General features: G+C 44.3%; 1 protein-coding gene and 1 long non-coding RNA gene across 9 annotated transcripts in view; one reads left to right on the top strand and one right to left on the bottom strand.

Annotated features, from left to right (window-relative positions):
* The window catches only part of NALCN (sodium leak channel, non-selective), a 282121-nt gene that overhangs the window by 10573 nt on the left and 259406 nt on the right, over positions 1-12142 (bottom strand). For 6 of the 7 annotated variants that reach the window (XM_082434589.1, XM_082434590.1, XM_082434592.1 and 3 more), the window contains 8 exons: positions 11741-11809; positions 10649-10797; positions 9715-9808; positions 7925-8057; positions 7145-7260; positions 5079-5236; positions 2312-2462; positions 587-736 (listed from right to left, as the gene is read on the bottom strand). In XM_082434589.1, the coding sequence (XP_082290715.1) occupies positions 587-736; positions 2312-2462; positions 5079-5236; positions 7145-7260; positions 7925-8057; positions 9715-9808; positions 10649-10797; positions 11741-11809 (1020 nt within the window). Of the gene's footprint in view, positions 1-586; positions 737-2311; positions 2463-5078; positions 5237-7144; positions 7261-7924; positions 8058-9714; positions 9809-10648; positions 10798-11740; positions 11810-12142 lie in introns of those variants that run through there. The other variant, XR_014255981.1, reaches the window with a different exon arrangement.
* The window catches only part of LOC309647396, a 245271-nt gene that overhangs the window by 217310 nt on the left and 15819 nt on the right, over positions 1-12142 (top strand). The gene's annotated exons all lie outside the window — the stretch shown is intronic.

The following is a 12142-nucleotide window of genomic DNA, read 5'->3' as shown; positions in this document are numbered from 1 at the left end:
AAGGCCGGGCCTCCCGCCAGCTGCTTCTCACACACAAGCTCTCCAGGACGCTGGTGACTCAGTGCTTTCTTTTTTATGGACGTGCCGGGCCCTAGTACACAGAAGGTCCTCAAGCTAAGACTCCCCAGGTTCCATATGCTCTTCTGACGCCCAGCTAAAGAAGGACAAATCCTCAATGAGCCTGACTATTTAAGGAGGCTGAAGGTCAATTGCAAGCAAATTTTACTGCAAGTTTCTGTGACTTGGTGAGGGGGAGAAAACACTTAGGACAGAACTTCAGGCAAGCCATGGTTCTCCTAAGTCATGTGATGTTAACTCTTTAGACAAAATTCAACAGGATTATTAAGTTCAGAGCATTCCCACTGTTTCTTGTATCTATACAAATCAGAATCTTTTGAAATAACCTCCACTGATTCAGGGATGACAAAGACACAAACATCAACTGGATCAACGTGTTCCAGGTTTTTTTTTCCCACTTAACTTCCTATTAGAGATAGTGCCACTTGTTTAAAATGACTACGTGATCGGCATCGATTCATGTTTTGCGAACAGCCTCAGGTGACGGACGCCTCCCGCCCGGACCTACCTCGGGCTGCATGTTGTTATCCTGACTGTTGGCGTTCAGGTCCTCACTGGGCTGCGTGGTCTCAATACTGGGCGGGTTCAGAAACCGGCTCAGCTCCTGCTGTTGGCTCTCTCTCAGGCTGTGGATGATGCTGCAGGACTGCTGCTGTTTCTATGGAAATAGGATGTTCTTTCAGGGACCAGAATTTCAGCCCAGCATCCCCCTGCCCGCACCACTCAAATCTTATTTTCTTCTCTCTTCTTCAGAGGACCTGCATGCCTGGTGACCTCTTAAGAGCTTCCAAGTAAAGGTTCTTAACTGATTTCCCTGAGGAGTATCAGACTGCTTTAAAGGAGGACTTGGAGACTTAGGAATTGCCTTCCCATCCTGTTTTCATTTACATAACAATTGGAATAGTTATGCTCACTGATACTACCTTGTGTTTTACTTTAAATAGAGTTTTTTTCCTGCTTTGAAAACTTTTTTTTTTAATCGAAGTATAGTTGATTTGCAATACTGTCTAAGTTTCAGGTGTACAGCACAGGGATTCAGTACATATACATATATGTACATATATCTATACATATAGATATAAATATTCGTTTTCAGATTCTTTTCCTTTATAGGTTATTACATAATACTGAGTACAGTTCCCCGTGCTATACAGTATAACACAATTTTTAGATCATTAACGTGAGTTTCTATTTCTTTCCCTTCTTATCTTACACTGTGCTCACTAAGCCAATGTGGATCGCTCCTTTGCTCTAAATTGGAAGAGGCAGGAGACTTGGGTGGATGAGTGAAACCGTTGCTTCGCTCTTGTCTTGGCTCTGGTTGGAGCAGGCCAGTCCGGCAGCGGGCCAACCTGTCTTGGCACACACTGAGGCCTGGACGATCTGGGGTGAGTCGGCACTGCCCGTGCCCTGTCAGGGCCTGTTGGGGGGCAGACGTGATCCCTGACCTAGCAGGGCTACGGTGGCCCAGCTGCCGCAGCTGCCTTGCTATTCGAGGTTGGACTGGCTCCTTGCTCTGGGGACCTTTTCTCCTCCAATAGATATGTTTCGAAGTTGGTGTTCTGAGAAATAGGATAAAAAAAAAATCTGTTATGGATAAATGTTTAGTGTGGTTAGTTTGATTTTTTTCCCCTGTGTGTGAAGCATAGGTCAAAACCACTCATAAAAGTAATAACCTAATAGAAGTGCCCACTGTAAACACAGTCTATGTCAACACAGTATATGTTCATTGATTTATGAGTTAGAGAGTCTTAAAGCTTATAGTTCAGGAAGCAGGTCATAAACTCTGGGGAGAGGCGGTCTTTAATTAAAGATCAAACAACACTGTCAACAATATGTTGGTATTTTTAGGAGCAATTTAAAAGTAGTTTTGTAAATTCAGTTGCCGTTCAGTATGTAGAGATTTTTGGCATTGTGAACACTCACGTTTCATAAATGGAGATCATAAATATTTTAATATCCATAAACTGCTTTTTCAACATTCACGCTATGTTATAAAAATGTGATTCAATGGAAATTTCTTATGGACTCTGCTCAAGAGGGTATGGCTGAAGGTGGACCAGAAGTCAGGTTTGAATCACTGTAAGTGGGTAAAGGTGTTGTGGTTGAGGGGTCACAGGGTAATCACAGAAGGCTCCAATGTAGGTGCCGAAGAAGCTCTTTTCCTTTTGACCCTCCTTCTCCTCGTCCTTTGGGAGGAGGAAGTAAAGCCCGACGGGTCCGGCTCACTCACGGCTCTGATGCGCTTTAAGCACTTCTTCAGCCACATGCGGATGGTCTGCTTGGCCACCTCCTCCTCGATGGTGTACTCCAGCTGCTCCCTTGCGAGCAGCTCCTCCAGCTGCAGACTCTTCCGGATGTCAACTGACCGGTAGGAAAGCATGCTGGTGGGGGAAACACGCAGTGATGAGCTCTGATGCACCTGGGGTCTAGACTCTCAGAATCCAGACAGGACATCACTCCATCCAACCAATGTAACATTTGGACGCCAGCCCTGACCAGCCAGAGGGCTTGGGCTGGTTATGTCACCTCTCTGTCTCTCTACCCTCATCTGTAACACGGGGAGAGTCATGAGATCTACCTTACTACATGACGAAGTTCGCGAATATTGGCAAGGTACTTAGAACACTATAAGCGTTTGTGAAACAAAATGTCCAGGCTGGGCCCTGACCTACATTATCAGCTGCTTAAGACTCTGGAACTTTCCCTGTAGAAGGAAGGCTGCTCTTTCTATACTCTCTTCACATTCAGATCCAATTGGTGATGGTCAGTAGGCTTGGCTGTGGGTCATGCATCCAATCCCCCCCCCATTTCCCTCTCAATTTATCTCATTTGCCCCCTACATCGTCCCCATTTATGTTAGACGGGTGCAAAGCCAGGGTGGAGCGTTCACTCCCATTTGGCCCTCGATACAATAGGCCCAGGCAGTGGCAAATGAAAGCAACACAGCTGACGTGCTGCACTGGGGCCCCTGGGCAGTAAGGCACCTCATGTGTCCAGGCTGAGGGGCCCAGAGCCAAAGGCACAGCGCCTTCTGGTGCTCGCTGGTACAGCCGCGGTACCCAGGTTATTGCTCAGCCTCTGCCTGCCCCGAGCTTCGAGCTCAGTACCTTCTCCATAGTCCAGATCACAGCCTGGAGGCGCCTGAGGGGCCCTCCCCGTGCAGGTGCAGCCCTGGTACAATGACCTACTCTTGTTTGCTAAGGTTCTTCCCACCGTGGGGGAAGAGAGCACGTTTGCCCTTCCTCTCTTCCCTGCCTCATCAAGAATCTCATCATTGTTGAACAGCTGTCATCATATCCAGGGCTAGAGGGATAGGGAGGGGCAAAGGATGCCACCATCAACTTCGCCTGGGTCCATTTCATCAGACACACCAACGTGATCCAAAGAGGCTGAGTGTTAATTATTAGGGACAGTGATACGTCTATGCACCTGACTTTCAGCCTAAAAATATTTGTCACTAGGAGGGAAGACGGAGTGACATTCTGAGAGAGATGGCGTCCTTTGCTGTTCATCGGTGTTTTCTGCCTCATCTTTTCCTGCCTTTTAGCTTGCCCCTGGAAGAAGTGAAGATAGGGAGGTAAAAATCGGTAAACTTGAGAGAACTTCTCCCAGATCTTTCCTCTGTTCTGTTCTTTTTTCAAATTCCAGTCACAACGTATTTCTGTACGCCTGAATGCTCCTGAAATTTGTGACACAATACCCAACATTTAACTTGCCAGGTATATGCAACATGATGATGGTGGCAGAGGAGAGTTCTTACTGGTGGCAGAGGAGGGTTCTTGACTTTTTCTGGGGCATGGATCCTTTGGCAGTGAAGCTGATGGGACATTTCTTAGAATAAGGTTTTAAATGCATTAAAAAATCTGCATTACAAAGGAAACCGGTTATATCGAAATACAGTTCTCAAATTATTTTCTTTGAAAAGGTGATGACGTAGTAACATAAGTGCTTCTGTATTATTACATTAAATAATAACATTTAGCTGAGGTCAAATGACTACTGTAACTCAGAACTGGTGAGCATAACGGATATTTTAAGATATCAGACACAAAGTAATGCGTGTGAAACTGTGATTTCTACTGGTGACAGAGATACAGGTATATCATTGAAGAAAATGCTTCATTTCAGTGAGTGATTAGTGAAAATAAAGATGTAATTGTTTCCCTTTCCAAGACCACGGACCTCTGAATTCTATCCATGGACTCCCGTTTAAGAAGCTGTTATGGGTTGCATTGTTTTCCCCTCAACAAAAGCTATGTTGGAGTCCTAACCTCCAGTACTTCAAAGTGTGATCTTATTTGGAAATAGGTCATTGCAGATGTAGTTAGTTAGGATGAGGTCATGCTGGAGTAGGGTGGGTCCTTAATCCAATATGACTGGTGTCCTTATAAAAGGGGACATCTGGACACGGACACAGACACAGACACACACACAGAGGGAGCACGCCTTGTGAAGATGAAGGCAGAGATGAGGGTGATGCTTCCACAAGCCAAGAAACACCAACAATGGCCAGCAAACCACCAGCAGCTGGGTGAGACCTGGATCAGATCCCCCCTCACAGCCTCAGAGGGAACCCAGCCTGCTGACACCTTGAATTCACTTCCAGCCTCCAGAACCGGGAGACTAAACTTGCTGTTTAAACAGCTCAGTGTATGGTATTTTGTTAGAGCAATCCTAGTGAATAATACAGAAGCGTCTCAGAGAGAAGAAAGGGCCAAGCCTCTGTTTGCCCCTCTGTCCCGTCTGGGTTCTCATGAAATGTCTGGAAAATGGGGTTTGTCAACCAACCAGGGGCAACTGTCCCCGGGCGGGCCAGGCCGACTGTGGTCGGACCCATGAGTGAGAAGGTCGGGGACGGTCGCTCCCGCTTGACCGCAGGGGCCTGAGGAACTGAGCAGGCGCCCAGCCCTCCTGGACCACTTCCTTCCTGCGTAACGAGGGGGCGGCCCGGCTCCTCTCCCCGTGCAGCTGAGACGCGGAGCTGTGAACCGCGGTACCTGAGCACGTCGTGGAAGGTGACATCACCGCCGTTGTGCAGCCTCTCCATCTCGTAGCACATGTGCTTGAACAGAAGCTTGTCCTTGTCCAGGTCCACCTCCAGCCTCCCCCGCAGAAGCCGCAGCAGGAACTTCACGCGGAAAGTCGGGATCACCCCCTGGTGGCAGAGCACAGTCACTCGGAAACAGGCCACGACGATTCGCTTGGGGTTCCGTTCTCACAGCAAAAGAGCCCGCAGCTAGCGCTCGACAGCTAGCATAATCAGCACCGGGGCAAGGAAGCCTCTGGCCTCCCCGAGGCCGGGTGGCTCTGGGCACCCCGAGGAGCCCGGGATTAGGAGCCGAGCCCGTGGAGTTTCTGGCGGAGCATCTCTGGTTCTAGGGGACGTCCCCGCCACCACGTGGCAGCCAAGGAGCCGAGGAGGAGGCAGAGCTGGCCCTTGGCCTCCCCCGGGCCCAGCTCCTACTCTACCTTCTCTTTCTGTTGCCTGTTGCACTGTCTCAGCTCGTGTTCACCTGTCTCTCTAACACACATGCCAAGTGGGTCAGTAACGCACGAAGCAGAAAAAATGGGATCGACACGTGTGTACGATCCTCCACTTAGTCCAGATGCTGGGGACTTCTAACCACGGATTCTGAGTTACCCTTCTAGGGAAAGACCACTCTTTTCCGGTGCTTCTCTGTTATTAGGACGATTACATCCAGCAGGACGGGCCTCCCAGCTCTGCCCTCTTGCTGGTCAGAGCAGATCCAGATTCCGAGGACCTAATACATGTCACTCCGTTCAGGGCAACAAAACCTACGGTGCCAGCCTGGCTCTGACTTTGAGTTAAGGAGTTGGGTGAGAGGCAGGGATGTTGGTAACCCGTGAATTCCTGTCAATTACGAATGTCTACACGTGTGAGCGGTGGTGCCGCCTTCCGTGTGTGTCAGTGGAAAGCAGGTTCCTGGAGGCGGCAGTTACAGAGACCTAAGTGGATCCAGGTGAGACAGAGACAGGGCCAGACACCTGCACACACAGGTCACTGTCTCGGAGGAAAACCCCCCAGACCAGTGCCTGGGGGCCGCCAAGGAGAGAGAGAGCAAGCCCAGGGGCTGGAGAAAGTCCTGCATGGCGGTGCAGACCCCAGCTCTAGTCCAGGACCCCGTTTGCTCTGCCTCTGGCTCCCTGGTCTCTGTGTGTACAGTCATATCTTCCAGAAACTATTTTCAGATCTTCCCCCAGGTGTACCCATGGCTGAACTTTCCTCGTTTGTCAGGTGTTACGTCAAGTAACACGTCCTCAGCCAGGCCTTCAAGACCACCCCGCTAAAGCATCTGCCCCCCACCTCCAACCACTCTGTCCCGTGCCACCTTCTTCAAAGTGCTTATAACTTCTTGAAATAGTAATAACTATTACAATCATTATTGTTTCCCCTTTTATCGTCTGTCTCCCCACAATGGAACACAGGCTCTGTGAGCACGGGGACCTTGCCATCTCGTTCACTGTCACATCCCTGGTGCCTAGAACTGCGCCTGAAGGTTTGCTAGGATGAAGGAGCGAGAGGAGAAGGGGGAGGGGGAGCGAGGGGGAGGAGGAAGCATCTGCTGCTTTGTGTAACTCTAGGAAGTCTTGGGTAAGACTTATGATGAAAACATTCAAATAATAAGTCCAAAATAATAACTTTCAGAAACCACTTAAATAACTCCTTTGCACTTCTCATCAGAATTGCTGTGTGAGAGCTGAGGTGATCATGAATCTGTATTACACTGTCGCTTTGGTGATCTGAACTTCACCCCCCTCCCTGCCCTGAGCCCCAGCTGGTCTCTTCAGAGCTCCCTTGGTTTCCTTTCCTTGCCAACCTTCTGAATGTCTGAAGGAGAGGATGTTTGTGGTTGGAAAGAACACGATGGGGAGCTACTCTGTCCCTCTCCCCTCCTTGAACATTCTTCTAAATTGTCAACGACAGCTTTCTGCAATTCAGCAATGGCCTTTCCAAATTCAATACATGTCCACTGAAAACAACAAAACCACTGAAATGTCTGCAGTACGGCAGTTGGGGTAGGGGTGAGGCATGAGACAATACCTCTCTTTTATCATCCACCATGTTCCATATGATTTGAAAGTGCCGAAGATCGTTGTAACTTAAAAGCTGGTCCTCCTCAGTGGAATAAAACAAGGAGAAATTCTCCACAATTATGGCTAAAAAAGAAAAGAAAAGAAAAATGGGGATGTTAGACAATTATACTAATCTGCCATTTTTCAGAAAAAGTACATCTATTATAAATAATGAATTTTATCACCTACATTATAAGCCAAATTATTAAAGGGCTTTTAGTATGGTTTCCAAGTTGGCATGTTTTACACTTGGACTGAGCTATTTATCCAGCTTCTGCCTTTCCAAAACATCAGGGTCGTGAGCATAAACACGCATTCTGTGTCTATAGATGCTCGTGCCAGCTGGCTTCAATTCTTAGTTGAGTTCCAGGGCAGTTTTCAAAGGTCAAATTGAGTTCTGGATGGTCCCACATCTGGGGGGACAACGTATATCTTTTGAAAACATAAATGTGATATTTCAAGGCTGGAAAGGTAGCCTTCCCTGGTACTTGTCCAACTGAATCCATGAGACGAGCTTTTGAAATTAATGATCATAATAAATAGAACAACTCTTGAAATTGCAATCAACTGTCATTTACATGCCTTTCAAAGGTCTTTTCAGCTTCTGGACCGAGGGGCAACAATTTATAATTAATGCCATAAAACACCCACCCCAAGCAATCCAGGATAATTACTTGGAAATTGTACATAATTATCTAATAACCTGAGTTTAAAGAGATTGAAAAATAATTCAATGAACATCACTTACCTACAAGCAGATTTAGCATGATGTAGGCAATGATGACATAAAATGAACAGAAATACATAAGTGCCCCAGCATAATTCCCACAGTCTGTTGCCCAGTATGTAAATTCATCTGGAGTACAAAAGGGGGGCTGGACCTGTGGGCCCGTGGCGGGGAAGGGGGGGACAGGGTGAGAGCAGAGAAGATTACAAATTTCCATTAACTGACTGTAGTTGTGAACATATTCCTAACGATATAAAATATAAGTGACTTCAAAGTGATCTTTCAAAGGCCCATACATTGGGTACCTCATCTATGGCAAAAATCAAAAAGAATATTTCATTTATACTATGCTTTTGGTATTGTAGGATCCCAAGTTCATTGCCATTTTAGAAGCACAATGAACACGAACTCCCTTCCTTCAAGAGACCCTCTTTCTGCCACCTCCACTAGCCCCAAAGAGTAAGTAGTCACTGTGATGCAAAACGCAGAAAGTCAGATAAAAAGGTGTTTAAAAAAAACTCTCTGACTTAAGTAATGGGTTAAGATTTAGGAAGATTTGCTATACACAGCAAATTCACATTCAAATTGTGTAAGGAAAAGCCAGTAATCCCCGTTCTTGGAGCATGGTTATGGAATATCATTAAATGGCACAAGATTCAGGTTATCAAAAGCCTCCCCATTCTTCACTGGCCCAGTAAAACTCCAACACCTCTGAGAAACCTCCTGGTTTCTTTCAGTCAGAGAGACTAGCTCTTTCTTCTGCATTTCCATGGCATTCTGCTTGTTTTTATCTAGAATTCATTTAATTCTGCCTTGTATTATTTTTGCTTTGGTAAATTCTGTCCCCACTCATTCATGCATACATTTCCTGAGCTCCTCCTATGTGCTAGGTTTGGGGACAGTGTTGGGGACAGGCTGGTGAGCAGGACCCAGACCCCTTCCCTCTGCCGTGAAGCTGACAGTCTAGAACCCTGCAGTCCAACGTGGTAGCGGCTAACTCCACGTGGCTATCTAAATCCAAATGTATGTTCATTAGCATTCAATACAATTAAATACTGTTGAAAATTTGGTTCCTCAGTTGCACTAGTCACATTCCAGGTGCTCAATAACCACGCACAGGTGGTGGCCACTGAATTGCCATCTTTGCAGAAATTTCTTGTAACAGTTGGTCCGGAGGGTGAGAGGGAGCTGAGATAAACCAATCAAGCTGGTAACTCACTGCAGTTGTGCTACACACTACAAAGGAGAAATACAGAACACTGGGAGGACACAGAACCAGCAGCCTTAGCGTTGGGCAGGATTCCTGAGGGAACTGAGCTTTAAACTGAGACCTGAAGGATGATGAAGAATTAGGCTCTGGAAGTGAGGACAGCTGAGGGAGAGTATTGCTCAGAGCCCCTGACATAAGCTCCTTGAGAATGCCTTGGAATCGCTGAAGACCGAGCACCTAGTACAGGGGCCAGTACAAACCAGGGGCTCCGTGAATATCTGTTGAATTAAGTCAAAGAAGTGGAACTCTCCTGTTTGCACTTGACTGCCAAAATGTCAAAGATGGGAGGGAAAGAGCAATGCTCACATATAATGCAAATTTGTTGAATGGAACTACAATAGCTCGAGTTGGGTTCACTGGAAATTTATCCTGTATGTCCATGTATTGTAATGTAAAAGAATGCAATTTTATGGACTAAAGGGCCAGGATATGTGTTTTGTACACAGTCTAGATGCTACAAGGATGGCGCTGCCTATATTGTATCACCAGAGTTTTATCTGTTTCTAAGTCAAGGCATCGCGAGTGACGAGGAGACGTTTACCATGCAGTCATGCATAATCTTGTTCCAATCTTCTCCTGTGACAATTCGGAACAGTACGGTAATAGCTTTGCCAGCTGAAGAAAAGTTTGCATGCCTAATTTAAGGGAAAAAAACCCAGAATGTGAGTAATATGGTTTGTCATGTAAGGGTTGTCACCACCAAAACACGTGGATTTTAGAGCAAATGTGATTGCTAAGTTACCATTTCCAAAGGTTACACCCTCTTATTTGTTTCTTATTTATACTTGCCTCCAAGTACAGCTATCTCAATAGTCCAACCCTAGCATGGTGCCAGCAATTTATTGCCATTCATCTTGAATGACTGAGAAAGCAAGCTTTGACAATTAGAAGTGATTCCTTCTTTTATGTGGATTATGCTATAAAAGATGGAGCCACCATATATCAAATAAGTGATCTCTGCAACAAGACACATTTGTATTTAATTTTTTGTATAAGGACTTAAAAAAAAAACACCTCAGAAATGGTTCCACAAAATTTAAGACAATCTTTGACAAATGCTTTCCACATATAACCATTTGAGGGTCCTAACTTCCCATGTTTTGCTTAAAAAAAACAAAGCCATCTCAAAATTGTTTAATTAAAAAAATAAATATCATTTCTGGCTGTATATGAATAGAAGAATTGCTGGAATTCACCAGGATATTAGAAGTGGTTATTCCTGCCTGGTGGTGGAATTATGGATTCTTTTTGTTTTCTTTTATTTCTGAATTTTCTAATTTTCTAACAGTAAGCATGCATACTGTTTCAATGAGAAAAATGTCATTTAAAATTTGGCCATTTTATTTTGTTTTAATTTCCAAATGATTGCTTCCCCCTCCCCATCTTTGTCTAAAAAACATGCAGATATGTATTTATGATTTCATTACTAAAAACGTTTGCTTAATATTTGAATAGAAAGATAAATATATACCAACCTGTTAATGTTCTCTCCGTATTTCACAGTACCAAATAAGACAACTCCAGCAAAAGCATAACACAGCAGCAATAGGAACATCCCCACTATGATAAAGAAGCTTTTATACATGCTGACGACCACTGTCAGGAGAAGCATCTTTAGTGTTACCTGTACGGAGGTGAAGGATTGGGGGGCGGGGATGGGGAAAGAGAAAGAGAGGGAGGGAACATTCACTTCATTAAGCCATGGTGAACCTAGGAAGTAACATTTAAGCAGTTTGGCACAAAAGTGATTCTCAAGGATATCACTTGAAAGTTGCTTCCTATTTGGTATTAAATTTGAATATTATTAAAGACCATTAGACATAGAGAAATTCTGCTCGTATTTCAAACTTCAGCCTCTTTAGCCAAATTAATAAAAGTTCCACCCCAATATTTTAAGCCTTCTTTTTCCTCTTCTCTTCCTCCCTAATTCTTTATTATACGGGCTGTACATTTTTGGCCAATAGCAAGCAGACCCAGAATTCTTCCACAAACAGACAATCATAAAAACAAAACTAAACGATGGTAAAATACCAAATAACCATCAAATATTTACCATACTGATTATGTGGATATATGGACTATACATGAAATAAAGTTAGTAACAAAAAAGAAAACAGTGCTGTAAAAAGTGAAAAATATATGTGGAATGTATTGAACATTAACGAAGAATATCAGTAAATCTGGAATCATAGGATCATGAGTATTTGTTAAAGATTATTATTCTTTGCAGTAAAATTATTTAACTTTATTAAAAATAAAAACAATAAAAATAAAGAAGCATTAAGAAAGACCATTAGTCTTTGCTTTTGTGCCTGACATGTTATCTTTAGTTGATGATTGAGCTCACTTGCAAATTAGAAGAATAAAACAACACAAATGTCAGGAAACGAATCACAAGACAATTAAGCTACCGATTCATTTGATTATTTGCGCATTTTGACTTATGATGTCTAGGAATTTGTTAACTGCAGCCCTGGAGACCCAGAAGGGCAGCTAAAGTCAGTTAGTCATCACTCCTTTCTTCAGTGTATGCATGACCTATGACAGCATCTTCACAATGTACTTACATGCTTCCCGCAGATAGAGAAAAACCGGAAGACAATCACACACGCGCCCATCATGTAGGTGTACGCGTTCTGAAATTTAAACAGAGGAGAGCCTCTCGTAATTTGCACGAAAAATCTTGTTACAGTTCCATTTTTCATTTTAAGTCTTCTGTGAAGTCTACTGAATAATGAGTTTAATAAAATGTGAAAATTCCTCTAAGAAATGTATCTTAAAAAGGTGCTGAAAAGGTCACTGCCAAAACTCATGAATAAATATTAGCTATAAAATCAAATCTTAAATGAAACTTTCGTCTCTGTTTTGCTCAGCTGAATTCTGTATTTTAAAACTTATTTTACATAAAATAGTGACCAGGTCCTTTGAGGAGCAAGAAAACTCTAGGATAACAATGCAAGTGAAGAAGT

This window comes from Balaenoptera physalus, assembly GCF_965194825.1.
Source record: "Balaenoptera physalus genome assembly, chromosome: 18".
Lineage (NCBI taxonomy): Eukaryota > Metazoa > Chordata > Mammalia > Artiodactyla > Balaenopteridae > Balaenoptera > Balaenoptera physalus.
The sequence above is the reverse complement of the archived record's forward strand: the minus strand, read 5'-3'. Positions and strand labels throughout refer to the sequence as shown.